We start from the raw sequence: 26,974 nt of genomic DNA, 5'->3' as shown, positions 1-26,974 counted from the left end.
AAAATAGAGAGGAAATAGGAGAGTGAGAAAGATTGAATGGAAGGATGAAAGTGACGAGGAAAGAAAAAGAAAATCAAAAAGATTTAAAAGGCAAGAGGAAACAAAAGTCCCGAGTGTTGTAGGTGTGTATATGTGTGTTAGGGGGTTGAGCGGAAGCTAAGGGGAGAAGGCCGTAAGAGCGACCCAGTGTGGAAGCTCATTTCCCTAAACATTATTTATGTTAAGTTTAGGATAAGTTAGGCTAAGTTAGATTAAGTTTCTGTGTTTTCTGTAAATAATGTTTGCGTATTGTAAGATTATTGTAGAAAAGAATTGTAAATTGTAACCTTAAGGGAAACAAATAAACAACTACTACTACATTGTAATATAGCCCTAAAAAGCTATAACTAGTATATTTATATATTATAATTATTTATAAAATTAAGTAAGACGCATACTTGCGAAAACGTTAAACGCACAAGCTTGAAATAAACAAACGAGGCTAACGCCAAGTAAGCAAAAGCCGAGTAAACGAAATTATTAAGAAATATCGAAAGCGCAAGCAAAGTGTTCCAATAACCTCCTTCCCTTGCGCCTAATAACCTAATTGTCAGATATAAAAAGGATCCGATCATAACACTCGGGGGTCCAGTTAATTTAAACACGACACGCTGTGTAAAGTACTGTTTCAACAAAATTGTGAACACGAGTGATCAACGCAAAAACCTGTAAGCCTAAAAAGGTTGTATCTTTAACTATTTCTTAAAACTATTATAAAAACTACAAAACGGGAGTGAACTTTCCCCTTGACGGTCCCGAACTTCTCAGTTCCTATTTGGTAACGATCCCGTAACTACTCTGTGTCTCACACGCACATAACAACATTTTGTAAAGCACAATTTTTTACATGTTTTTCACAACGTAGATTACGTATTGGTAAAATCTAATTTATTTAAAGCAGGTACATCTTCATAGTTTTCATCCAAGGTCTCAATAATGAAACCGCTTCTCGCATTGTCCATTATATCGGCTAGCCATTCTCGCTTTTCATGTCCTTTGACGTATACAAAAGATGATGACTCTTCTTCTTGCATGACTCCGGCGACAACTGTTGTAATCAAACGCTGAGCCATTCTACAATATGGAACGTTTTCATTTTCCCATTGCAATCCATGATGATTTTGAGTCAACTATGAGGCTTGACGCCTCACAGATTTTATAAGCACGCGCCATGATATGGGACATGCAAAAAAATAATGCGAAACAATAAATCCTCTTTTCAAGACCGCCGCCTTCTTTACAATAAACCGTTTATTAAAAATAAATCCTTCTAAATCTACAAACGTCGGTACAGACATATTTTGCAAAATGTTGGATCAAGTATGTACGACGACTGATATCAATTGTTAAAATCTCAATCTTTTATATTACTATTTTAGAGGAGAGGATAATGGCTGATTGAGTCATTTTACGGACAACGTTGGTCAGTGGACTACATTCAACAACACAATCATGCAAGATGAGACAATAGGCGGTAGTATTTACCGGTACATCTTTTTTACATTCAAACTTTATTCTCACGTCCACGGTTGAATGTTTGACACTCATTTTGTCGCGAGCAATCAATAATTGCAAGAGAACTGCAATGTAGAAATTTTTTAACGGTTAGTACATTCTCAATATCATATTCGTAATAAGATTTGCGAAGATGAGAGTACATGTACAACAAGAGGGCGAATCTATTTTTTTCAAAATCTAAATTTAAATTATTGTAAGGATAAGATTCCAAATTTAAATAAAGCTTAATGTTAATTAATTTGCAGTTATTGAATACGGTATTATCTTGTATCATAACATTTTTTTTATCAGTCTGCAGTGCAAAGATCACATATCGCGGCTTTTTTAGCTGGGAGGCAGTTTTTACAGACCACGAATGCTTAGTCGTGCTATGCAACAGAGGAAATTCGTATAGATCCCAAGAGCGAAAACTCATGTTCAAGAATCGCCCGCTTTCCAATGCTCGTAGCAAGGACCATTTATTGATCTCGTTCAATAGTACATGAGGCATACGCCATTGTATCATGATCAATTTAACATCAGCTTCCGCAAATCCAAATAAACAATTGTTGTTGCGTGAACGTATCAAAATTAATTTATGTCTAGCGTTAATCACAATTCGCTTATAATCTTCGCAAAATCCCAATAGCATGTTGAGCGGCACGCAAAAGTTGAACATGTGACTTTTAGTATGTGTTCCATTATGTGTCATATCCCACGCAGCATTCTTCAAGATTATATTTCTCTCGGATGTCAAAGAAACATAATTTTTCATTGTGGAAGTTATTACAACGTTTCTATTGCGATCAATCTCCACACCGTCGAGTTCATATCGAATTTCATCAAACATGAACGCAACACAGTTATTTAGCAACAGCACTGCATCATCTACTTCTATTTTAGATATTGCCAACTTTCTCTCAATATGCAGAAAGCTTTCACATGGTAACATGTACAAATCCTGCTGATGTATAGGTATTCATATCTCGTCGCTGTGTCCAAGCGATGTGTTGGCGTATGGATTATATGTATGTGTCTCGATCTTCACGATACGATCATCAAAGATTGGCTCACCGCCAATATTCAAAATGTCATACATCTTTTCGTACAGTTAATTCCAGTAATTTCAAAAATTCGCGATTCAACGCGCTAAGTTTCCTTTTAGTGTAACGCGATCTCTGATTATTATCACCTCCCAGCACAGATGTAGCTCTTACAAAAAAATATTGCTCTTCGTAAAAATATTGTCTCTCACGTGTTGTTTTGTTTAGCACAAGCATCACATGCTAATTTTGTCGACATTGTATATGCAATCTTATGGTAATTTCTTCTCGAAAATCCAACAATTGTTTTTTTTTATTAACAATGCGTATTGTTAGATCAGTAATGCTCCGCACGACGATCGGGAGATAAATGATCTGTGCTGGCGTTTCTGATATCTTATATCTTGGCGGCACACTCGCTGAAAATTCATGTATTGTATGTACGCGCTTGTCATTACTGTACGCACCAGTAATAACGCTACATTTTATACGGATAATATTTACACTAATAATATTTATAGGCAAATCTGAATCATGCCATTTATGAGACTGCAATATATGATTTATCGAGAATCCCAACAACAATCTTATCTGTCTGGTTTACTAAAGTTTATTCTATAGACGCATTTGATTTCACTCTTTAGCGTACTATGATTGGCACAAAGCACTATTGAATATTCATTCAGCTCTTTATTAGAAGGATATTGTAAAATTGCAAATCTCATCTATAGCATGTCTTAGATACTCATCTATAACATGTCTCAGATACTTCTATAGCATGTAATTCATATGATCCCTCGAGTATCGTAATTTTCTTATCATCGTTATCAAAATAAAATTTATTATTTGAGGAATTCACATTCGGCATTGTGTGATAAGTTTCAAAATCTGTTAAACCGAGCTCGTAATCGCGAGGACGCTACTTTTCCTAGTCAATGTTAGTGTTAGCGACATGTTGACAAAACTGAGTTACATAGCGCAATGTCAGTCTTTAAATTCGGTGCGAGAATTCTCGGAGAAACTGCAAGCACAATTGTCCGCAGATGCTCTGATCATACTTTTGATAAAAAGTGTGATTGTATTCTATTTTTGTCACATTTAAATATTGCACCAATTCCTTAGGTGGCCGAAGATCGGGGGGAAGGGGAGACTGCCTCAGGAGGCAGTAAGAGGGGAGGGGGCAAAGTTGGTGGCGAAGTGACCGCCGCCAACGTCATGGGGGCGCCGAGGTGCTACCGGTGCCTGTGTGTTGGGCACACATGGCGCCGGTGCACCTCGGCGGTGGACAGGGGTAGCCGCTGCTACCGCTGCGGCTCCCCTGGCCACAAGGAGGTGGGGTGCCTGTCCGGCCTTAGGTGTCCGCTTTGCGTGGACTTCCGACGGCCGGACAGGCACCGACTCGGGGGACCGGAGTGCCTGACGGCACCTCCGGCGGGGTCGAAAGGAGGGGGCGTGCCGTCCCGCTCCCCTCCGTCGCTGGCTGTCGCACCCACGGGTGCGGCTGGTCGCGGCGGTGGAGGTCGGGAGGCCCGCCACATACCGGCGTCGACGATCGACGCTGGATGAGAGTGTCGGGGGGAACATGGGAGCGCTTAGGCGTTCCCCTCCCCCCCTACACCCTCCGGAAAGGAGGGGCCCCACCGGTTGCGGGCGAACTCTGACCTCTAACGGGGCGGAGGGAGAACGGAGACGTGACGTGTAAGGCCCTCTCACCGGGAGCCATAAGGCACCGGTGGGAGGGCAACACCGTCCACGGAAGGGGGTTTCTCTCCTTCTGAGAGGAACCTTCTGATGAGGGCCCCCTCAGTGAACCGCCGAACCGGACCACCCTCTTGGGGGTCCGGGGGTTGCGACACTGGGAGGGGGGCGAGGGGCGATGGCTCGAGCGGGAGTTCTCGAGCCATGGCTCCGCCCCTCAAACTCTTTGAGAGGGCGCGGCGTGGGGTCAATGTCGCCCTGCGCCGCAACCGCGAAGAACCCGTACAATGACGGGGGGAGGGTGTCGCCTTCCGCGGCAACCTCCCAAGGAGGAATAAGGCGGGGGGCGGCCAGTCGGCATGGGATACCAGCATCCTGGCCGTCCCCTGTATAACGCCCGTGACGGACATCCTCTGGGGTTTTAGTGCGGTAGGTCCTGTCCTGGCTCTCCGGCTCGCCGATCCCGACTCTCCGGCCCGCTACGGCGGACCGGCCAGGCGGATGTGCGGGCCGGCCAGACGGGGCAGGGAGTCCCACATAACCCCCGCCTCTACCCGGAGGCGAACTGTACCATGAGGTTTCCCCAGAGTCAAAAAAAAAAAAAAAAAAGGTGGCCGAAGATTACCAAAATTATCGAAATATATAGCGCAATCTCCTTTTTTTTATATATGCTACTCAATGAGTTCCAAGACCATTCGTGTCATTCAGATTGACAATACCGCTCTTATTTTGTCGCACACCAGTTATCGGTAAATTATTGCGCATGAACACACCTCTAAAGAATGGTATGTGCATACCCCTCGCCAATTGTTGTAACTGAATATTAGTTGTTACACCAGCAGGCATTTTTAAAGTTTTTTTTCATAGTTGAGAATCCCTATCCATGTTTGTATGGAGCAAGTCCATAACCTTCTGTGGCACAATTATGACGTTGCATCTCTTTGAGCTGACGTTGCGCAGTCTTGCTATCATTTAGTCTTTGCCGGCCAACGAACCGAGAACTCCCAACAATGGTAAAATTGGCAAGATACCGCCACGCTTTGCAATAGGCAGTATTTGTTTCTTCTTTTTCAATGATTTTTTCGTCTTCATTCTTATACCAAATTTTGTCTTTGCTTTCATAGCCGCTCAAATAGCCGTAGCGGCTGCTCTCACCAAGAGTCGAATCTCTCGCAATAATAAGTTTTCGCGTAGCAAGTATATTATCAGCAACGTGTCGTTCGCTGAGGTCGTTGCTTCAAGAATATGCAATGTTGTGTTTGCGACACGCAGTATCTAATGGATTAATACTTCTATCACCTCTAGCCAATCGCTCTTCTAAACGAGTTCCCATATCACAAAACTGATATCCGGGAATATGTAATTCGGTAGGAAGTGAGTTTATCGCACGATTAAGGAGACCACTACCTCTTATTCTCGCTGACATTCGCGGCAATCTCATTATCGGCGCTGGACTATCGATGTGTCCGCTGCCAAGGTCGATTGTAATGATTCATGCAACGACGATATGTCTGAACCTCCGAATCTGCTTGTATATGTTCGGGAAGTCTGTTTCACAAACGTTCTACGTAATAACAAAAATTTTGCAGTACAACAATTTTGGTAATAAACTTCAACTGCTCAGCAGTAAGTTCGAGAATATCGCTTTTAACCGATTGGTAGAGCAACATTTTCAATACTGAGCAATTTTCACCCGGTGCACGGCTATAAATAGGCTCTCCATGATTTATTCATTCAATTCGAGAAAACATGCAGTTCGTGCGACAAGCGACAATTATCAAAGTTACAAATTTTGATGATAAAACACAACTAATGTCAAAGAAAGAAATACGCAGACATGGAAACATGTTGCCAAATACTATACGCGGTATCATTTGCGGTCCTTCAAACTGTGGCAAAACTAACGTCTTGATTAGTTTGATTGAAAGCCTGCACGATGTTTGAAAACATGTATGTATATCGAAATCGCTTCAACAACCAAAATATTAATATTTGGAAAATTTGCTATCATTGATAGAAGAAATTGGTTATTTTACATTCAATAACAGCGATGTCATTCCGCCGAGCGAGGCGCTTCCGAATTCCATTTTTATCTTTGATGACGTAGCATACGACAAGCAAGAAACGATAAGAGAGTACTTTGCGATGGGGCGACACTCGAGCGTCGACTGTTTCTATCTTTGTCAGACATATGCCAAGATACTCAAGCATCTTATACGTGACAATTAAAATTTATTAATTTTATTTAAATAAGATGGGACAAGTTTGAAACATGTATATAACGATCATGTAAATACAGACATATCTTTCGATGAATTTCGCGCTTTTTGTCATAAATGTTGGCAACACAAATATGGATTCGCAGTGATTGACAAGGATAGTCCATTAATTAATGGACAATATAAAAAAGGATTTAATGAACTTGCAATACCGTAAAACGGTTAGTTGTAGTTTGCACATTGAATGTGTAACGGTGCACTTTTCACGCCGCAGATCGGCTCGTCGGTTCCAGAATTCGGGAAAGACTCAGACTCGCTTATTCCTGTACAAACTGCTATTAAATGAAAATAAAAATATATATATATAAACAAAATTAAACAATCATATATAGTAGGCCAACTAAACGAGCAAATAAATAAGATGTAAAAAATTTTTTTATTAATAGTTAAATCATTAAATTAACATTCCGTTACAGAATCGATATAAATTGTAAACGTTTCGACTGCACTACAGTCTTTATCAATAACTTTATCAATAAATGTAGTGCAGTCGAAACGTTTACAATTTATATCGATTCTGTAACGGAATGTTAATTTAATGATTTAACTATTAATAAAAAAATTTTTTACATCTTATTTATTTGCTCGTTTAGTTGGCCTACTATATATGATTGTTTAATTTTGTTTAATTTATACGAGCCTTTCATTAATTAATTTTTATATATATATAGATTAATAGTTTCCTCAATAAATACTTCTCTATATAATATTGCTTCCTTCTTTCATAAAATTTTAAAAGATAGCCTTCCTAGAGCTGACAGTTCTGTGAATAACAGTTTCGATATATGCAACATTCTATCAGGGAAAACACTACAATGTTCCGACATAATAGTTTCATTGGACGTTGTTTCATTATTTACTTTTACATTTTACAACTTTTACATTTCTCACTTTCAATAACATAACTTACAAACAAATTTATGGGACTCCTATGGGTTCCCCACTTTCTCCGATCATTGCCGATATAGTCATGCAGGACTTGGAAACATTGGTAATTAGTAATTTAAATTGCAAACTGACTTTTTATTTCCGTTATGTAGACGACATTATTTTATGCACTTCCGCTGACAATATTACATATGTTTTGAACGAATTCAACAATTATAACGATAGACTACAATTTCCATTGGAAAAAGAGGATAATCGTTGTATAAGCTTTTTAGACATAATGATCAAAGTAATAGATAATAAAATTTATTTAGATTGGTATCACAAAAAGACATTCTCAGGTAGATTACTTTCATTTTTTTCAAATCATCCGACTTGTCATAAAATAGGAACAATTTATAACTTGGTAGATAGAGCTATATTACTATCACATCCGCAATTTCACAAAAAAACATAGAGAAAGCTATTAACATTTTGCTATCCAACGGTTATCCTCTTGATCTAATTTTCACAGAAATAAAACGCAGATTGAAAAGTCTCTCAACTAAGAAATTTAACAAGTCTAATAACAACAATATAACAGATACTAATAATACTAATACTAACATTAAATATTTTGTCATACCATATATACAATCAATATTTGAGAAAGTTGCTTCAGCAATAAGAAAACCTGACGTAGTGGTGGGATATCGTTGCATTAAAAAATTGAATGAATTCATAAAAGTTCAAAAGGACAGAAATAATTGCCCCACGAATTCTAATGTTATTTATAGATTGAATTGCAACAATTGTGACGCCACATATGTCGGACAGACAAAAAGACAGTTAGGAACGAGACTTAAAGAACATAAAAATAATATTAAATTAGACTCTGCTAAACATTCGGTTGTCACGAAACACATTCTAAACGAACAACATACATTTGACTGGGACAACACTAAAATTATGGATCATGAAAAGAATTACCATAAAAGGTTAATATCTGAAATGATCCACATTAAAGAACAGAAAAATGGAATTAATTTAAATAAAGACACCGAATTGTTAGACAATAGTTATTTTGACATACTTAAAAAATTTGCTGAATCATAGTTTAGAAAAAACATTGGTAATAAATAAATATATCACGCTCTCTACTTTGACATTTGTTATTCAGACTTCGCAACACACACTTGAAAGATCGGGAAGAAGGACTTGTTAAAACGATAATGTAAGTTGAAAGATTTTTTAATTTTATCTGACATTGATTTAATTCGCGTAATATATCCGCAGCATGATTAAATGTCACATAACTTGGCATCTCAGACCAATCGTCTTGCACATTTGTCTTGCATATTGGTCAATAGCGAAGAATCGTTTTAATTTTATATTTTAATATTTAACTAACTTTGTATTTTTAACATTTAACTTTGTATTTTAATATTTAACTTTTATGTATTGAAAAAGACTGTAGTGCAGTCGAAACGTTTACGATTTATATTGTTTCTGTAACGGAATGATAATTTAATTATTTAACTATTAAAAAAAATTTTTACATCTTATTTTTTGCTCGTTCAGTTGGCCTACTATATTTGATTTATTTAATTTTAGAAAATATATTTATATTTTGCCCCGGAGGAACGTATAGCTGATTATGTTATATAGTGAAAATCAGATATAATGCGCCGAAGACATATAGTCTAGAAAGACGGTGTACAGAAAGACTTACAGACTACTCGGTATATACAACGCACGGAAATCAAACTCAATACACGGTAACGTATAGCTTATGGCGGTGTCCGGAAGGGACTTATAAGTCACCCGGTATACGAAGACTGAATATACAATGTACGGAGGCGTATCGCCTATAACGGTGTCCGGAAGGGACTCACAAGTCGCTTAATATGCCCGATGCAATGGGGACGAGGTATTCCGGAAACCGGGGAACCCGGCCTAACAACGGGAAACCCATTGCCTGAGATAAAAAAAAGGAACCAGAAACCGAGAACCCCGGTCTAATAGCGAGAAGCCCGCTACCTGGTAGTATAGGAGTCTGGAACGGGACTGGCGCCGGCTCATCCGCCGAGCCGGCTTATATACCCGGTCGACGGCCTCTCACCATGCGTCGGGTGCATGACAGGGGTAGCACTGATAGCGCAACGGCGCAGTAGTGGGGGGCCTCAAGTGACGGGCGGATAGTCGGCGATAGTAACGGCGATGCTGTTACACTACTCTTCCCATTCTAAACGGCGGACCATACGCGGTCGATTGCGACGATCGAACCGAATGATCCACCGCCCGGAAGAGAAGGTGGCCCGGAATTTCTGGGTGACGCACCGGGTTGCATTGCGCAGTGCTATGGGACCGCCACCACCCCAGGTAGCAAGCTGACGTCATTAAATAAAAATGACGTCATTTTGAAATCGATGACGTCATTTTAACATCAGCTTGTTATCTGGGACATGTCTGTCGTCAAGGGAGACCATGACGGCGGACGGCACGGGTGGCGGTCTGCGAGCCTCCCGAGTTGGCGGTCGGGGACTGGGTGCCGCCACAGCTGCGACGGCCCTCACCCCCACTACCCCCTTGGGAAGGCCTCGGGTTGGCGATAGTCGAGGAATAACAGGGAGTCGCGGCGCTCCGGGCCGAACTCCCCTCGATCGGGATCTCGACGGCGGCGGCGCGGCCAGCAGGATCGCCCTGTGGCGCTGCTGCGCGTTCGAGCGTTGCACCGTGACCCCCGACTGTGGGAGCCGGATCGGCGCCGTTGGGGCCTGGCTGAAAATTAGGTCCGTCGGTTCGGCGGCTCGGCTGTCGTTCTCGTCGGAGATCTTCCCAAAAAGTGCCTCGATCTTTGCCTAGTGGTTCATCTCGGCTAAGTGTGTCGGGTCGGTAACTTGTCGCTTTTATATACCCCTGCGGGAGTTTTCCACTCACGAGAAACCGAATTCCTTCTGCGTGCCTTAGTGACGGAGGGTCGGACTACGCGCGATCGTCGATAAGTCGTTACCGGCTGAGCCGGTGGTCGTTAGTGGGAGATACTGCTAGATGGCGTGGGGTGGACGCTTGAGGGGGGGGGCAATGGCGTCGGGCCTGTACTAATCCTCGGGGGCCTCCTCTTTTTTCTTCTCAGGTACCGGTTTGAGGTCCTGCACATGAATGTGGCGGTGCCATTATCCTCGATTGTCCTTGAGGTCAACGACCACAAGTGAGATGATCCGGCGGACCGTCATAGGCCCGATGTACGTAGGGGCCAGCTTGACGTTAAACGAGTTGGCCTTGCTCGATAGTGGACGGTCTTGTTTCCATACTCTGTCTCCCAGCTGGGGTCGCCAGTCTCGTCTTCGCAGGTTATAGTGTTTTTCCTGCCGCTGGAAGGCCCGGGCAAGGTGTATCCGGACCACCTCGTAGGCGTGACTGAGTCCGGCGGGTGTCTGGTCCTGATGCCAGAGCGGTTCTCCGTCGATCCTCCGGATGCGGTCGGGCGAGTTTTCGGCCGTGTAGTATGTATGCCGGGGTATACCTGGTGGTCTCGTGCCGAGCGGTGTTCACGGCGAACTGCAGGGTGGGAATTTGTTCGTCCCAGTCCTTATGTCTCTTTCCTACGTACTGGGAGATCATGGTCTTGACGGTACAGTTGACCCGCTCCACCGGGTTGCATTGCGGTATATAAACTGAAGCGGTCTGATGCTCGATTCCGCGCTGCGCGATGAACTTATCGGACACAAAGGCGGTCGGGCATTTGTGTCAGAATATCAGGGTGATTGCTCGTGTCAAGGCGGCGGCGGTGACTTTCCGTAGCGGGACCATTTTGACCCATTTGCTGAATCGATCTTGAATGGTTAGTAGCCATGTGTGTCTGTCGGAGGATCGAGGCAAAGGGCCAATCAGGTCCACGGAGGCTTGTTCCCACAAAGCTCGGATATGTGTGGCCATTATTTTTCCCGCGAGGCGCTGTTAATACGCTTTATGTTGCGAGCAATTGGCGCATTTGCGGACGTATCGAATAATTTCTCGAAACATACCGGGCCAGTAATAAAGTTGGGCAACTCGAGCGAGCGTCTTTGAGATGCCCAGATGTCCGGCGGCCGGATCGTCGTGCATCTGCAGCAACAGGGCAGGTCGCTGCTCGGTTGGTACGCACTGCTTCCATTGCTCTTCGGAGTCTTCAAGTTGTCTCCCGGAAGTCCAGGTTGTAGAGAATGTGTCTATATAATTTTTGGTCTTGCATTTTGTAATCCGAATCGGCCGGGCGCTCCCGCACTTCGGCAAATTTTCCGCCACTTGATCGGCGTTCTTCGCCGATACTCGAAGTCGTGTTGCTGTAGCTCAAAGATTCAGCGGGCTAATCGACCGGTAGGGACCTCGATCTGTTGCAGCCATCTCAGCGCCTGATGATCGGTCACGACTGTAAACCGGTAGCCTTTTAAGTAATCTCGCATCCGGCGTATGCCCCACACGACGGTCAAGCATTCTAGCTCGGTGGCGCTATAATTCTTTTCGGCCGTGCTGAGAGTCTGACTGGCGTACGTGATGACTCGCTCTCCCTCGCCAAGGTATTGGGTCAACACAGCCCCTAATCCGTGGGTGCTAGCGTCGGTCTGAAGCAGAAAGGATCGTGAGAAGTCCGGACAGGCGAGGACTGGTGTGGTAGTCAGGGCTTTTTTTAGGCGTCGGAACGCGATCACTTCTTCATTCGTCCAACTCCAGGACACTCTCTTCTTGGTGAGTCAGGTGAGAGGGGCGGCGATTGTTGAGAAGTCGGCGATAAAGCGGCGATACTACGACGCTACCCTCAGGAACTGATTTTGCGACGGACTTTGCGGGGGGTCGTGGGGACGGGCCAGTCGGTAATAGCCCGTATCTTTTCTGGATCTGCTTTAATTCCTTGGCGGTCGATGACGTGACCGAGGTACCGGAGACTTGGCCGACAAAAGTGGCATTTTTCGGGATTGAAACGGAGTTTAGCGTCACGGAGTCGGCGAAAGACTTCGGCCAAGTGGCCTAGATGTTCCTCAAAGGTGCGTGAGGCAATGGCGATATTGTCTAGGTAGACGAGGACATGCGGCTCCAACTCGGGCCCCAGAACAATGTCGAGCAATCGTTGGAAGGTAGCCGACGCCAAATGCAGTTTGAAAGGCATTACTCTGAACTGCATCAGCCTTCTTCCCGGTACCGTGAAAGCGGTTGCGAGACGACTTTTCGGGGTTAATGGCACCTGCCAATACCCGCTTCGCAGGTCCAACGTGAACAAATAGCGGGCGCCTCGTAGCTTGTTTAGCGTGGCGGCAATGTGAGGCAGCGGGTAGGCATCCCTTTCTGATGCCGCGTTTAATCTGCGAAAATTAATGCAGAACCGGTATGTTCCGTCCTTCTTTGCCAGCACTATCAGTGAACTCCAGGCACTGGTTGATGGTTCAATAACCCCTTCGACCTTCATCCTCTGGACCTCCTGATCGATCACGGCCTGTATTGCCGGATTGCGGGGGCGATACCGCTGTTTAATAGGTGGCCTTCGTTTTAGCCGAATTCGGTGCTCGGACTTGTCGGTTGCACCGTGGACCGACTCGAACTTGGGGAGCTCGACATTTAGGAAGGCTTGCAGTCGTACAGCCTCGCTGGCGGTACCAGGGCTAATGCTTGTCGTGGCGGCCCCGTCCTTGGCTGCGATGTCGGTGGCGGGTCTAGAAAGCGGGCGTAATTCGACCCCCATTTCGCCCAGAGGTCTACGTCTATAAGTACGACGTTGTCCAGGTGTGGCAGTACGGAGAATCGGTGGCGGTAAAATTTCCCTTGCAGTCTGACTGTTGTCTCGATGGTCTCTGCAATGGGGACCTGAGTCCCGTTGGCCAGGTGTATTTGTGCTGCTCTAGGATCCGGACTGGATGGTTCGTGGTTGATTCGGCGGGCCGTCTCGGCGTTCACGAACGAGATTTCCGAGCCAGAATCAAGGAGGCCCTAATAACGCTGTTCGGCTATCTGGATCTGGAGGTGCAGTCTCGAGTTGTAGCTTAGGCGGAGTCGGGCTGGACGACGGCCGCGACGTCTCCGGCCCGCATCCCGTTTTCCTTCGGGGGATAATAGTCACAGGTGAGGACTCCATCTTTGCCGCATTTTGAGCAAAATTTCTTAGGCGACCTCTTACAATCTAGGCGGGTGTGTCCTCGTTGCTTACACCTCCAGCAGCATTTTTCTCGATTATAGGCTGCGGTAGCTACAGCCGGAGCGTGGCTTTTTTGTTCGTCCTTCAGTCGTTTTCGCCGTCGGCGGTCGACTTCCTCGTATTCGGCGGCTCGAACGCTGAGATCTCCGACGTTGAGTACGTCCGTTCGACAAATGTATAGCTGGTACTCTGGATCCATATTTTTGTATAGCTGTTCGAGTTGGTCTAGGGACAAGTACCCTCCGGCACGCATCATCGTCAAGACTTCGGGGGCGTAAGTAGGTATACTAGGCCGATTCTAACTCAGGGGCAATGAGAGAGGTGAGGGGCGGGGGAAATTGGGGGCGAGGAGGGTGACGTCACGCGAGGGAGGGGGTCTTGTCAGCTGATAAGCTTATTTTATCAGCTCAGGTTACTTGATAAGGTCCTCATATTGGCTTATGTTACCTGATATGTTTATAAATAAGATAAACGGATATCTATTACAAGATAAGATATCTATTACAAGATAAGATATCTATACTCAAGATAAGCTAAAAATTCTGGTTAATCAAATTCTAATAATTATTAAAAACAAGAGGGCTGCCGCCGTTTCTTTGGTAAGTGTCGACAATCAGATATCTGTTACTAAGAGGGGTTACGTTTCTTCCCCTCCATACGTGGCTGCAAGCATGGCTGTTCAGCTGCTGCTGATCTATACGTTATTTATTTATTTCTAAGAAATATCAGCGGGGATATTTTGCGTCATCGGGGGCAAACGTGTCGCTGCTTGCGACCTTGCGACGTGTCTTCGCTGCTTGCGACGGGGTGAAATTTACACCAGGGATGTAACGATGATCTGCCGAGCGGCGGCTTTATATCGTATCTATTTATTTCTAAGAATTATCAGCGGGGAGATATCGCAATTATTTCTTGCGAATTAAAAACTGCATCATCGCACATTGAAAAACAAAGGATTGAACGGGATATATAATGAGGACTGATGCTGCTGCCGGATCATAATACGGTGACCACGAGAGCGCACGCTTTCCTCATTCGATGTGCAAGAAATAAAGTTTAGTGTGTAATCTCAAAGCAGTAGTTATATCTGTGTAATGCGTGTAAAAAAGTGAATTCACAAAAATGGAGAACGCGGAAAATGTTGAGCGCCATTATTTCTCAATTAATTATAAAAATATTGAGAAAAAGTTTGGGCATCTCGGGGATCATGATGAAGAAGAAACGTGATGGGTTCTCAAACCTTGAGAGAAAAAAGAGAAAAACGTTCCGGTGACTTTAATTGTACAATATTTACGAAATCGCGAATTTGGTGTGCGAAAACCTGATACAAAGAAAGCGCGAAATTTTCTAGGAGCTGGTGAACATTGTGTAAAAAGAGCTCACATGTGTAGTGTATATACAAACTTACAGTATAATTCTTACATATGCCCTGGATACAAAATACCATTATGTTATATACATAAAATGCCTGAACGCATAATACCAACATGTTATCAATATAAGTTACAGAGTGAACTTCGTGTTGGTTATATTAACGATCGTACGCGTGTGTGCACTTAAATATAATTGTTTATTAAAGATGCTGTTTAATACACTGGTGAATAGTATAATATAAGAGAGTCGGAATATGTTACAGCGGAAAGATTTCGGAGCGCCAATTTCGCCGCTTTACTTACTGGAATGCGATCACGCTCAGTGTGCGTACGGATTCGGACTGACTTGTTTTCGCGACCTGTGTGATACCTGTGTGTTACTCTTAGCAGATGGCATGTATATCGTGTTTTTCTGTATCGCGGCTTATTCGAAAGAGATTACTGGCTCCCAACACTTCGAGAGCTATATATAAGAAATAAACTTTTTGGTGAAAGTAGTAAATATAGTTGTCCAGGTGAATTAACACCATCACCACCATCATTACCATCACCGTCAGAACAAGCACTCGATTGGAGACGTTGGGTGAATATTGATTTGTCTGCTTATTGTCAATTAGAAAAGTGATTGCTAAACATATGTGAAGAGTATATCAACATTTCTGAGAAACGTTGTATCATACTTGTAAGAGATATGTCTTCGCGGGAGGTGTAAACATAACGATGGTTAGCTACTGAGCAGTCGCTGTTTTTGTTTCGGCGAAGATCATTTTTCTGAGATAATTGCAATCACACATAAAGAACAAAGTGCTGGGATATATAATGATGTCCGTGTCAACCCATAGTCCAGGATTTGACAGCATACTGACCGGTCTGTCAAAAAAGTTAATTGGCTATACTTTTTCGGAAGTACGGAAGTAAGAACATTGACTTATTTCATGTAATTTGGATTGTGTGTAAAAAAAAAGTGTCCAATTCCTATGGATAAAAACATTGTTGTGGTCGACGTTTCTAACGACAAGATGGAAGTGGAGGTCATTACGACCGCAAATGACGAGGAGATCATCACGGTCTCAGATGACGAGGAGGTGGTGGTGATCGACAAGGGGGTCGACGGGGACATCTCAGATGGCAAAGATTACGACATGTACGACCCTGTATACAACAGGGAAGTAAACATCGTCCTGGACGACATTGAAGAAATGGAAATTGACGTTGAACCAGCAGGCATACTCGATCAAGAAGAAGAGGAGGAGGAAGAAGAAGAAGACGAGAAACATCAGCCATTAATCGATGATGGCTACGAAAGTGATAATCGCGTTACCGAGTCCAGTCACGAGATTACATTGGACAATGTGGAAATCGTATCCCTCAACGAGAATTCGCGGATGTTTGTATTCTTCTCGTACGTCGCACCAGGGAGATCCGTCAAACTCTGCATTCCCTGTTTCATGGAAAACAGGGATCGGTTTGCGATCATTACTGTCATCCAGAGACACGAGATGTACCGCATCACTATTGCATCGACTGCCAGGAAAGATTGTTCACAATCTCCCTGGCGAACATGTGCTCAGCGTGTCATGGATGTAAGTATATATGTATATATATATATATATATATATATATATTTATAAAAAGAAATAATATAAAAAATAATAATAATAAATTATTATATTTATGTGTACAGGTGCGGTAAACAGCGACGATTAGCTGCCATTGCTGCGGCGCACCATCAGGCCCGCTGCCGCTTCAAGCCGCCGATTCTCACCCCCTCTATTTTTAAGTTTATATTTTGTATATTTTTATAATTTTATTTTATATATCTTTTATTTTTTATTTTATATATAGCCTTTTATTTATATATATAAATTTTTTATATTTTATATTTTAATATATTTTATATTTTTATAATTTTAAATTTTATAATTTTATAAATATTTTATTTTTTCAAATTTAAACATACTTACACACACTCAGAAATGTAAATATACACATTTTATAATAAATTATATATTTTATATTCCAAAAATTATCGTATACAATTAAACCTTTTCGTTTTCCTTTCTTTGCGACACCCGTTAGAATAATAATAAAAATAGTAAAAAAAATTAAAAATAATAGTAGAAAATTAATTTAAAAAAAAAATAAAATATAAAAATCATTCTCTTGCATCATTATCTCTTCTCTCTCTCGCAAATGTATGAGAGAGCGCGCGCCTTTTCACGGGCCTCTTTTGCCGTGCCGTATCTCTCGAACGCGTAAACACGGGGGTGTAAACAAGCGATGATAATCGAGCGCGACTGCTTTAGAAATAGATAGCGCCTGGTATTGTCAATTTAATAGTCTTTTGTGAAGATTTTTTGTATAAAGGTGAAGACTTACGAGAGATGTCTATTTGCAATGGGCATCATAAAGTTTCGAGCAGCAGCAACAGCAACAGCAGAAGCAGCAGCAACAAAAATGGGAAGAGGTGAAGAAAACATGGTCCTCCGCTATTTAGTAAGTATAGTAATTTAAATAAAAATAAATTAATAATATTTTATATAGTTAAAATTAATTCAAAACAAGTTCGGTCTGGTGGAACTCTTTGATCCACCAGAGCCGTTCGATTGGAGCCCATATCTCCGGGAAATCGAAGGCGAGGACTGAAACGGTAAAAGTAATTTAAAAAAATAACAATTATAATAAATTATTACAATGTTAAAATAATAAATTATTATTTTTCTACTTACAGACAGACATATAATTTATATTATAATACAGTCTATCAATTTCTATCTTAACATGCAGACGTTTCATATTATAAATAGCGCTCGGCCGCAAAGGTATAAGTATACCCCGCGCCTGCGAAAAATAAGCGCTTACATTAAAACACGTTAAATTGTAAACACCGCGGTCGCGCGAGAGAAGATAAAATTTAGTTCCTATAATAACAAAAGTACGACTTGCTTGAAAGTAAATAATTACAGTCCACGCTCTTTCGCCCTCAACCAAACGATAGAATAAGAAAATTGTTCTCGAATATTCTAGAAATACGGGCCTATATAAACCTCCTCTCTCGTGACCGCGGCTCTCTTTTCCAATTGCTTGTCGCGGCAAGAGTGTGCTTCTACTATTAGATTCAGAAAAAGATCGTTTGTCTTTTTCACGTTTAATTACCGTTGCTTGCGGAACACACAGTTATTAATTATCGACTCGGCTATTTCTTTTTGGTTTATTCTTATCAGTTCTCTTTTGGTTAATTTCTGTGCGGTTTGAATAATTGTAATTTTTGTTAGTAGTGTAAATATATTTTTGTTAACAATACGCGTGTGTCGAGTGCAGTGCTTCTTTGTCTTCTCGCTTCCGACCTTCCTATCCTGCTCTTCGTTCCGCCAAATACTTATATTGTGACAAGCATGCGCGGCTTATCACGGGCGCCTCGAATCACCAATGATTACCGCGATCGCACGCTTGCGCATGCTCTCTCCGGGCTTTATTTGCGTCAATCATCAAAGCAGCCAATTATGAGTAATGCACTCAGGTCACCTAGCGCAAAATTGAAATTACTCAAAATTATTGGCGCTTCACGCGAGAGTGGGCTCCTTTCGGAAAACTATAAAGGGGAGCTCACACCCGGACTGGGCACCTTATCGCTTTTCCGCCGTGAACCGCATATTGATTATTAGTTAAACCGTAAATTTGTTAACAACCGCTGCTTATTGAATTCTCTGATTAAGATTACGATTTTCTGAAATTCATTAGAGGTCTGTATTATTTTCTGTGCGTGTATATTTGTCGATCAGTGTACTTTGTCTCTTTCTTATAATTAAACTGTTTAATCAAACAAAAATGACTTATCTTATTTTACGCGACCATTCCTTCCGCGATGCGCGTTCCCAAACATATTTCTGCTTGTTTCATTCCCGCCCGTCTTATCGCGACGTGACAACATAGTTGGTGGTGACTTTCGGCCGCGGAATCGCGAGTCAAAAGTAATCAATGGCGAGATAGACGCGCGCCTGCGCGGCAAATTGCACGTGATAATCGCGTAGAATACGTGATGAACATGAGGAGGTGTGAAACACGTGGTTGAAACGGAGAGCCGCGAGTGATGTAGAAGGCGCTGCATGAAAATCGTGAAATGACAGTGAGTGCAATGGTGAATGGTGACGTGATGTGCGCGATTGACACTGTGCCGGGAGTGATATTGTAACGTAGAGTGATGACGTGATAGTAAACGTGAATGTTGTAAGATGTGTTACGTGACAATATTCGGCGCGGTCGCTTCGTTCACGCTCGGCAGTAAGACAATCTTGACGAGCGGGTGTACGAGTTCGGCGGTGGCTGTCCGGATCGAGACAACGCGTACAATGCCGTCGTTCCCGGATTAAAATGCCAGCAGATTCCTTGATTGGTGGCAGCACGGGCAACGTCATAACCTTCGGATGTCGACGCTGTAAAGAGCTCGTGCAGCGTGCGATCTGCCTCGATGAACGTCGTGCCGCAGTCACTGTAGATGTCCATGCAAAGGCCTCTGCGGGAGACAAAGCGGCGTAGGGCGGCGATAAGGACCTCGGTGTAATCCAAAACGACTTTTAGATGGATACCCTTTGACCAAAAGCAGACAAAGACAGCGATATATCCCTTGTGAGCGCGATTTACACGCCCCTTGTTGGTCCGAATGAGAATGGGTCCCGCGTAGTCCAGGCCAGTGCTCAGGAATAGTCGAGTTGGCGTCACTCGGTCACGAGGAAGATTGCCCATAGGAGGTTGTGGTGTGACAGCTCGAAGGGGCGATGCCCCGAAGGATCAAGCCTCTTGTATCCCCGATATTGTGTCGCATTCATGTTTGACGAAATTCGCTATGAGCTCGATGGTGTGGAGATTGATCGCAACAGAAATGTAGGAATAACAAGTTTGCTCAAAAACTATGTAACGATATTATTCGATAGAAGCATGGTTATGAATAACGCCGGCTGGAGTAATCCGATTTTCGAGTAGGTATACTAGGCGGGTTCTAACCCGGTAGCAATGAGAGGGGGGGGTGCGGAGCGGGGGGGAATCGTGGCGAGGGGAGTGACGTCACGCGGGGTAGGGGGTCGTATGAGCAGATAAGCTTATCTTATCAGCTCAGGTTACCTGATAAGGGAATCATGTTACCTGATATGTTTATAAACAAGATAAGCGGATATCTGTTACAAGATAAGATAAGCGGCGTCTTTGAGCGATATCTAAGTTTTCATAAACAAGATAAGATAAGCGGCGTCTTTAGCGATATTTAAGTTTTCCTAAATAAGATAAGATAAATTCTGCGAATGGCTGCCGCTGATTCAAGCTTGGATCGAGCGCCGACAATCAAGCTGGTTGATACGTATATTTCTAAGAAATATCAGCGGGGCGAACGCGGAATCCAGGCTTCACAGGTTGCGACATGGACTCGGATGAAATGAAAGGTAACGGGCGGCTTTATCTATGAATTTCTAAGAATTATCAGCGATATCTAAGTTTTCGAATCCAATATAAGATAGCGCAAATATTTCTCGCAAATTAACAATTGCATCATCGCACGAACAAAGGAATGATCGGGATATATAATGAGGACCGATGCCGCTGCCGGGTCAAAGTACTACTGGCGAGCGCACGCTCTCTTCATTCGGGGTGCAGAATATTTGTAATACTATCAAGTGCTTCCGACATTCTCAGTTTAAGTGCCGAACAGTTACAATATATTCCGAAGATTGTTTTACTGCAAAAGGTGCGGCTATTTTGTAGAGCATTTGTGGGACAAGCTTCTGGAGCATATCAAGACGAATCCGGAGGTTCAGACATATCGTCGCTGCCTCGAACATTACAATCGACCGTGGATGCGAACGCATATTGACGGTCCAGCACCGATGATCAGGGATTGCAGCGAATGTCAGCGAAAATAGGCTGAGGTTACAAGCGTAATACAGTGCGAATAAGTGCCAGACATTAAAAATGGAGAAAGCAGTAAAAGATCATTCGAGGTGTTATGAGAATGTTGAGAAATGGTATAGACATCTCGAGGAATGCTATGATGAAAAAAAAGATAACCCGTTTCATTTTAAACGTGAAGCGGTGACATCAGTTGTACAATTCGTAAAAAAATCGCGAACTTGGTGTACAAAAACCGCATACAGAGATGTTGCCTATTTCTTGGAAATGCACGAAAACATTTTAAGAGTGACTGGTGGGTTATCTAAATGCACCAGATCGTCTAAACGTCACAAGCGAGTCGCATGTTATCAGCGTCGCTACAAAAATTGTGCAGAATCACTGTGGACAACCTTTATTTTGCCGACATGGATATGCCTTCACCATCGGTGTCATGCAAAACACAATCATCTGATTATGATTCGGACCAAGAAATAGAGGAATCAGATATGAGAGAACCGAGGCCATCACCATCGTCGTCATCATCATCGTCAGATTACTTGTTGCAACCTATTTATTTGTCTGATTAAATAGGTGTACAACATATGTGAAGAGTATGTCAACGTTTCTGAGAGTAGATATGTATATGACTTCGCGGAAAGTGTAAACATGTCAATAGTCAACAGCCGCTATTTTTGTTTCGGCGAAGATCATCTTTTGGAGATAATAGCAAATCTTTCGGAGATAATTGCATCATACGTTGAAGAACAAAGAGATGATCGGGGTATATAATGAGGACCAATGCCACTGCCAGGTCATAGTACGGTGACATTTGCGAGCATTTATTAGTGAGCGAGTGAATAGTTTTTTTGCGATAAAAAATGGAGAACGCAGCGCGTAAGAGTGAGAGCGACGATGAGATGATCACGATCTCAGACGATGAGATGGAGGTGATAACAATTGCTGATGACGAGATGAAGGTCGTCACAATCTCCGACGACAGCGACAGCGACAGCGATGTTGCGATGTACGACCCCGACTATGACAGGGAGGTGAATATCGTCTTAGACGATATTGAGGAGATGGAGGTCGATATCGTACCCATCGTTGATGAAGACCAAGAAGAGGATGATGATGATGACGAAGAATAAGAAGAAGAGGAGGAAGAAGAGGACGAATTGCACGATGATGGGTACGATAGCGAAAACACTGTTCGGGAGTCGTGCCGCTCGCACATGTTGGACATACGAGCAGTTGCATCCCTCGACGAACACACGAGGGTATGCACTGTAATGTCGTATGTCATGGCATACGCCGCACCATGGGGGTCAGTGCAAATCTGTATGTCCCTGTTTTATGAGAAACAGGACAGATTCATTACGATCACAACCATCGAGAGCCACATGACGGCGCGGTACATTGATGTACCACATCTGCGTTGCGCCGATTGCCGGGGGAGACTATACATATTCTACCTGGCCAACGCATGTCCCATCTGTCAAGGACGTGAGTATATATATATAATATGTCAAAAATTCGAGTAATAAAAAAATTTATTATATTTCTATGCACAGATGCCGAGTCTGATAACAGCGATGGTTGATGCGACCCCCTCTCTCGCAGTCGCCGGATCCAAGCATGGATGCAACGCGCTGGCTCTCTCTCTCGTCGGCTCTCTCCGCTCAGTCTCGCCGTCACCGTACATAAGGATTATTTTATATTTTTTTATATTTTTTATATTTTTTATATTTTTTATATTTTTTATATTTTTTTTATATTTTTTATATTTTTTTATATTTTTTTATATTTTATATTTTATATTTTATATTTTATATTTTATATTTTATATTTTATATTTTATATTTTATATTTTTTTATATTTTACATATATTATTTTTTATTTTTTATTTACACACACAGTAGAGAGGATTTGGAGTCGGTAAATACCGCGGAAGTGACGAACCGTGGGGTCCTTATCTCTACTGTAACACATGTACAAGTACACACGCACACACACACACACACGCACATACACATACATACCATATGAGGTGTAAATCCGACCGGCAACCTCCACGTGGTACACCTCGGGTAATGCCAATGCCGGCGGTAATGTAATAATTAAGAATAAAATATATATTATTAATACCAATAATTTAAAAATGTTTCCCTTCCTCGATATCCTTATAAAAAATAATGTACAAAAATAATGTACAAAAAAAAATAATGTACAAAAAATATGTATAAAAAAATAATAAATAAAAAATATTGAATAAAATATATATTTTATTAAATTAAAAAAAAATGTTTCCCCTCCTCTCCTTCGTATCCCTCTCCCGCCGAATCTCTCTCGCCGCTTAATCCAGGCGTGGATCCCGAGCCGCCAAATCTCTCTCACCGCGAGCCGTCGACTCTCTCGCCACAGCATCTCTCGCCGCTTCTTCGAGCCGCCGTACCTCTTTCGCTCCGACGGGAGAGCCCGTATACCACCGCAGCATCTCTCTCTCTCGCTCCGACGGGAAAGCCCGTATACCGCCGCGCGCTACCTCTCTCTCTTGCTTTGACGGAAGAGCGCGTATACCGCCGCGCGCTACCTCTCTCTCTTGCTCTGACTGCGCGCTACCTCCTTCTCTCTCGAATGTGTGCATCTCTCTTACTCTCGCGCGCTGCGTCTTCTCTCTCGAATGCGTGCGTCTTCTCTCTCGTCTCCGACCTTTTTTTTTATTTGTATTAATTTTATTTTATACTATTATACTTTTATATCATTTTATTTTTATTTTAATACATTTTATATAATTTTGTTATTTTATTTTTATATTTGTATCTTTTATTATATTTCTATTTTATAAATTAATATCCTCCTTACCTCTTGTTCCCTTTTAAATTATAAGACAATATGAAGAAATCTCTCTCTCTCTCTCTCGCCTCCAACCTTTTTTATTTGTATTAATTTTATATAATTTTATTTGTATTAATTTTATATAATTTTATTTTATATAATTTTATTTTATTTGTATTAATTTTATTTTATACTATTATACTTTTATATATTTTTATTTTAATACATTTTATATAATTTTATTTTTATATTTTTATATTTGTATCTTTTATTATATTTCCATTTTATAAATTAATATCCTCCTTACCTCTTGTTCCCTTTTAAATTATAAGACAATATAAAGAAATTATTAAAAATTATTTTAAAAGCTCTCTTTTCTCCTTCGCGTCTTATTTCGCCGGCTCTCTTGCCGTACCTCTCTCGCCGCCGGCCCGAGCCGCCCACCCGCTCTCGAATGCGTGCGTCTTCTGTCTCTTAATGTCGCGTGCGCCATGTAAGATAAAATTATCGATTCTGCCGCCGCATGGATGCGGCCCGTCTTATCTCGTAAAATAATAATATCGATTTTTTCTCGCTGAAAGCAGGCTTGGATACGACAATGTCCTTGACACGATAATTATCTCTCGCAAAGTATGTAACGGATGGCGCGCAAATAAAGTACACCATGATATATACATATAAGTATTTATTTGTCTTATATTTAATACATAATAATATAAAGTTTTATTACATATTAAAAACTAAAGCCACCAGCTCGCAATCGACAAGTTGGTGCATGTTGAAGGCGTTGCTAGCGCGTATCGCATTCGGCAATTCTCTCGCATTCGTTACAGTGGATGCAATATTGGAGAATTGCGTATATTTGATATCGACCGTTGCGATGAGCCTCGTCAATCGATCGAACATTATTTCGATGCATGAATCGAGCTCGAACATACGACGTAACGTCGATTCGACCATCATCATGCGCACGTCCGCCGATTCGAGACTTATGAGCTTGGTGTCGTTTATCTTGTGAAAACGTACTGTTAGCGGCCCGACACTTATGAAATTATACACATCGTTGCTGGGAAGAGTCATTGTTCAGATAATTGTGAATAGCGTGACGATGCTCGTAGAGTGCTTTCCACGTTTCGAGAGATAGTATTAGCTGTTTTCCTCGATGATCTCTTATGGCGATCTCCACGTAACTCGGCGGATCCACTCTAATGCCGATTTCGAGGAATTTGAATTCCGTGGCCGTCAATGCGTGTCGTGATTCAAGAATACGAACCGCACGAGGCTCTAGCGAAACGCTGTAAAAATTAAATAAAAATATAACTCGTAAAAAATATAAAAAAAGATAAAAGTATAAAATATAATATATAAAATATATAAAATACAAAAAAGTTATACTTACTCGTCGAATTTCTTCTCGCACGTTTTATCATGTCTCGGCATGTAGTAATTCATGCTGCTTCTTTGAACCGAGGGTATTAAAAAAAGTGAATCGTCAGTTAGAACGGTCGACGAGAGACTGATCGTATAAAAAATACTAATAATCGAGTAACGATCATTTTTAAACTATTAGGAGAAGGGGATAATTCTTAGAAATATATCTGGAGGGAAAAGACGAATATTATAAAATATTAGGAGAAGGGGTTAAAGGAAATTCTTAGAAATACGATTGCGTAGATAAATTTTTTAAATATTAGGAGAAGGGATTTCTAAGAAATATCTGGTGAGAGAAATAACAAAAAGTGGTGGCAGTAAAGGAATTCTTAGAAATATATTTGGAAGGAAAGAACAAAGAAAATATTTAAAAATATTAGGAGAAAGGATTTCTTAGAAATATCTGGTGAAGGAATTAACAAAGAGAATAGTATGTAAACAATATGTTTATTCAAAAAACGGATGATCGTCGCGATTGGCCGACCACCAATTAAATAATTTAAATACATTTTGTAACGCGCAATTTTTTACATGTTTATTACACCGTAAAGTATATGTAGGATTTAACTTATTTAATACAGGCACATCTTCATATATGGCATCCAAGGTCTCAATGATAAAACCGCTGCTCGCATCGTCCACTATTTCGGCCAGCCATTCTCGCTTTTCGAGTCCTTTTACATACACGAGAGAGGACTCTTCTTCCTCTTCGTTTTGTTCATTTATGCCAATGATAGCTGCCGTGATCAAGCGCTGAGCCATGCAGTATGGAACATTTCCATCCTCCCATTGCAAGCTGTGATGATGTTGAGTTATCCATGAGGCCTGGCGCCTTTCCGACTTTATAAGCACGCTCCATGGCACAGGGCATGCGAAGAAATAGTGCGATAGGATATATCCTCTTCTCAGGATTGGCCGCTTCCTTCACGATAAATCGTTTGTTTAGGATAAATCCTTGCAGGTCGACAAACGTTGGTGCTGGACATGATCTCTTCGATGTGAGTCAGTCGAGGGGTATTACGGTATTCTTCAGACATCTCGCATCATCATGATTATGTATCCTCCTCCCCTCTCTCACACTGCGTAGTTGTGTAAACATTTTTAGGTGATTTTGCGCACAACGTTGGTCAACGGGTTGTACTGGATCACGCGATCGTGCATGATGAGACAATATGCTGTGGTATTATTAGGTATATTCTCCTTACACTCAAACTCTAATCTCACATCCACCGTTGCGCTCTTGACCGATTCGTTTTGTCGAGAACAATCGATAATCACAAACGGACCGGAACGTAGAAATAACGAGACGGTGAGGCTCGGCTCGAGATACTCGTATCCGTAATAATTTTTGCAGAAACGCGCATACGTGTCATACAGAATCGACCATCTGTTTCTATCGAAATCTAGATTCATATCGTCGTACGGATAACATTCCGAGTTCAGATAGAGTTTCACGTTGGTTAAGTTAAAGTTGTCGAATCGACTCGTATCCTCGGACATGACGTTTTTCCGCCCTGTCTGCAGGGCAAAAATTACATATCGCGGCTTCTCCAGTTGAGTCGCGGTCTTAATGGCCCACGAATGCTTGGTCGTACGCTGCAATAGCAGGAAATTCGTATAGATCCCACGAGCGGAAACCCATGCTGAGGTAACGTCCGCTTTCCAGAGCGCGCAGCATCGACAGCTTCTTAATCTCGCTCAACAACACGTGTGGCATTCGCCATTGTATCTTGAATATGTTGATCGCAGGTTCCAGTGCAGAAATCTCCATACAGACAATTATTGTCGTTGCGCGCTAGTATTAGGATCAACTCATGACGCGCATTAATAACCACGCGTTTGTAATCCTCGCGAAATCCTAGCAACAT

General features: G+C 42.1%; 1 protein-coding gene and 1 pseudogene across 1 annotated transcript; both read right to left on the bottom strand.

The window, feature by feature from the left end:
* Positions 1-19,231: 19,231 nt before the first annotated feature.
* LOC146723328 (uncharacterized) lies at positions 19,232-19,705 on the bottom strand. The gene has a single exon (XM_085482475.1). It carries the CDS (start codon positions 19,703-19,705, stop codon positions 19,232-19,234), a length of 474 nt encoding a protein of 157 aa, XP_085338601.1.
* Positions 19,706-24,401: 4,696 nt separating this feature from the next.
* Positions 24,402-25,868, bottom strand: LOC146723327 (uncharacterized; annotated as a pseudogene).
* Between the last annotated feature and the right edge of the window lie 1,106 nt (positions 25,869-26,974).

The sequence above is a fragment of the Nylanderia fulva genome, unplaced genomic scaffold, assembly GCF_048542155.1.
Source record: "Nylanderia fulva isolate GAGA-0341 unplaced genomic scaffold, ASM4854215v1 Scaffold208, whole genome shotgun sequence".
NCBI classification, from domain to species: Eukaryota; Metazoa; Arthropoda; class Insecta; order Hymenoptera; family Formicidae; genus Nylanderia; species Nylanderia fulva.
This window is presented reverse-complemented; position numbering and strand designations above follow the sequence as displayed.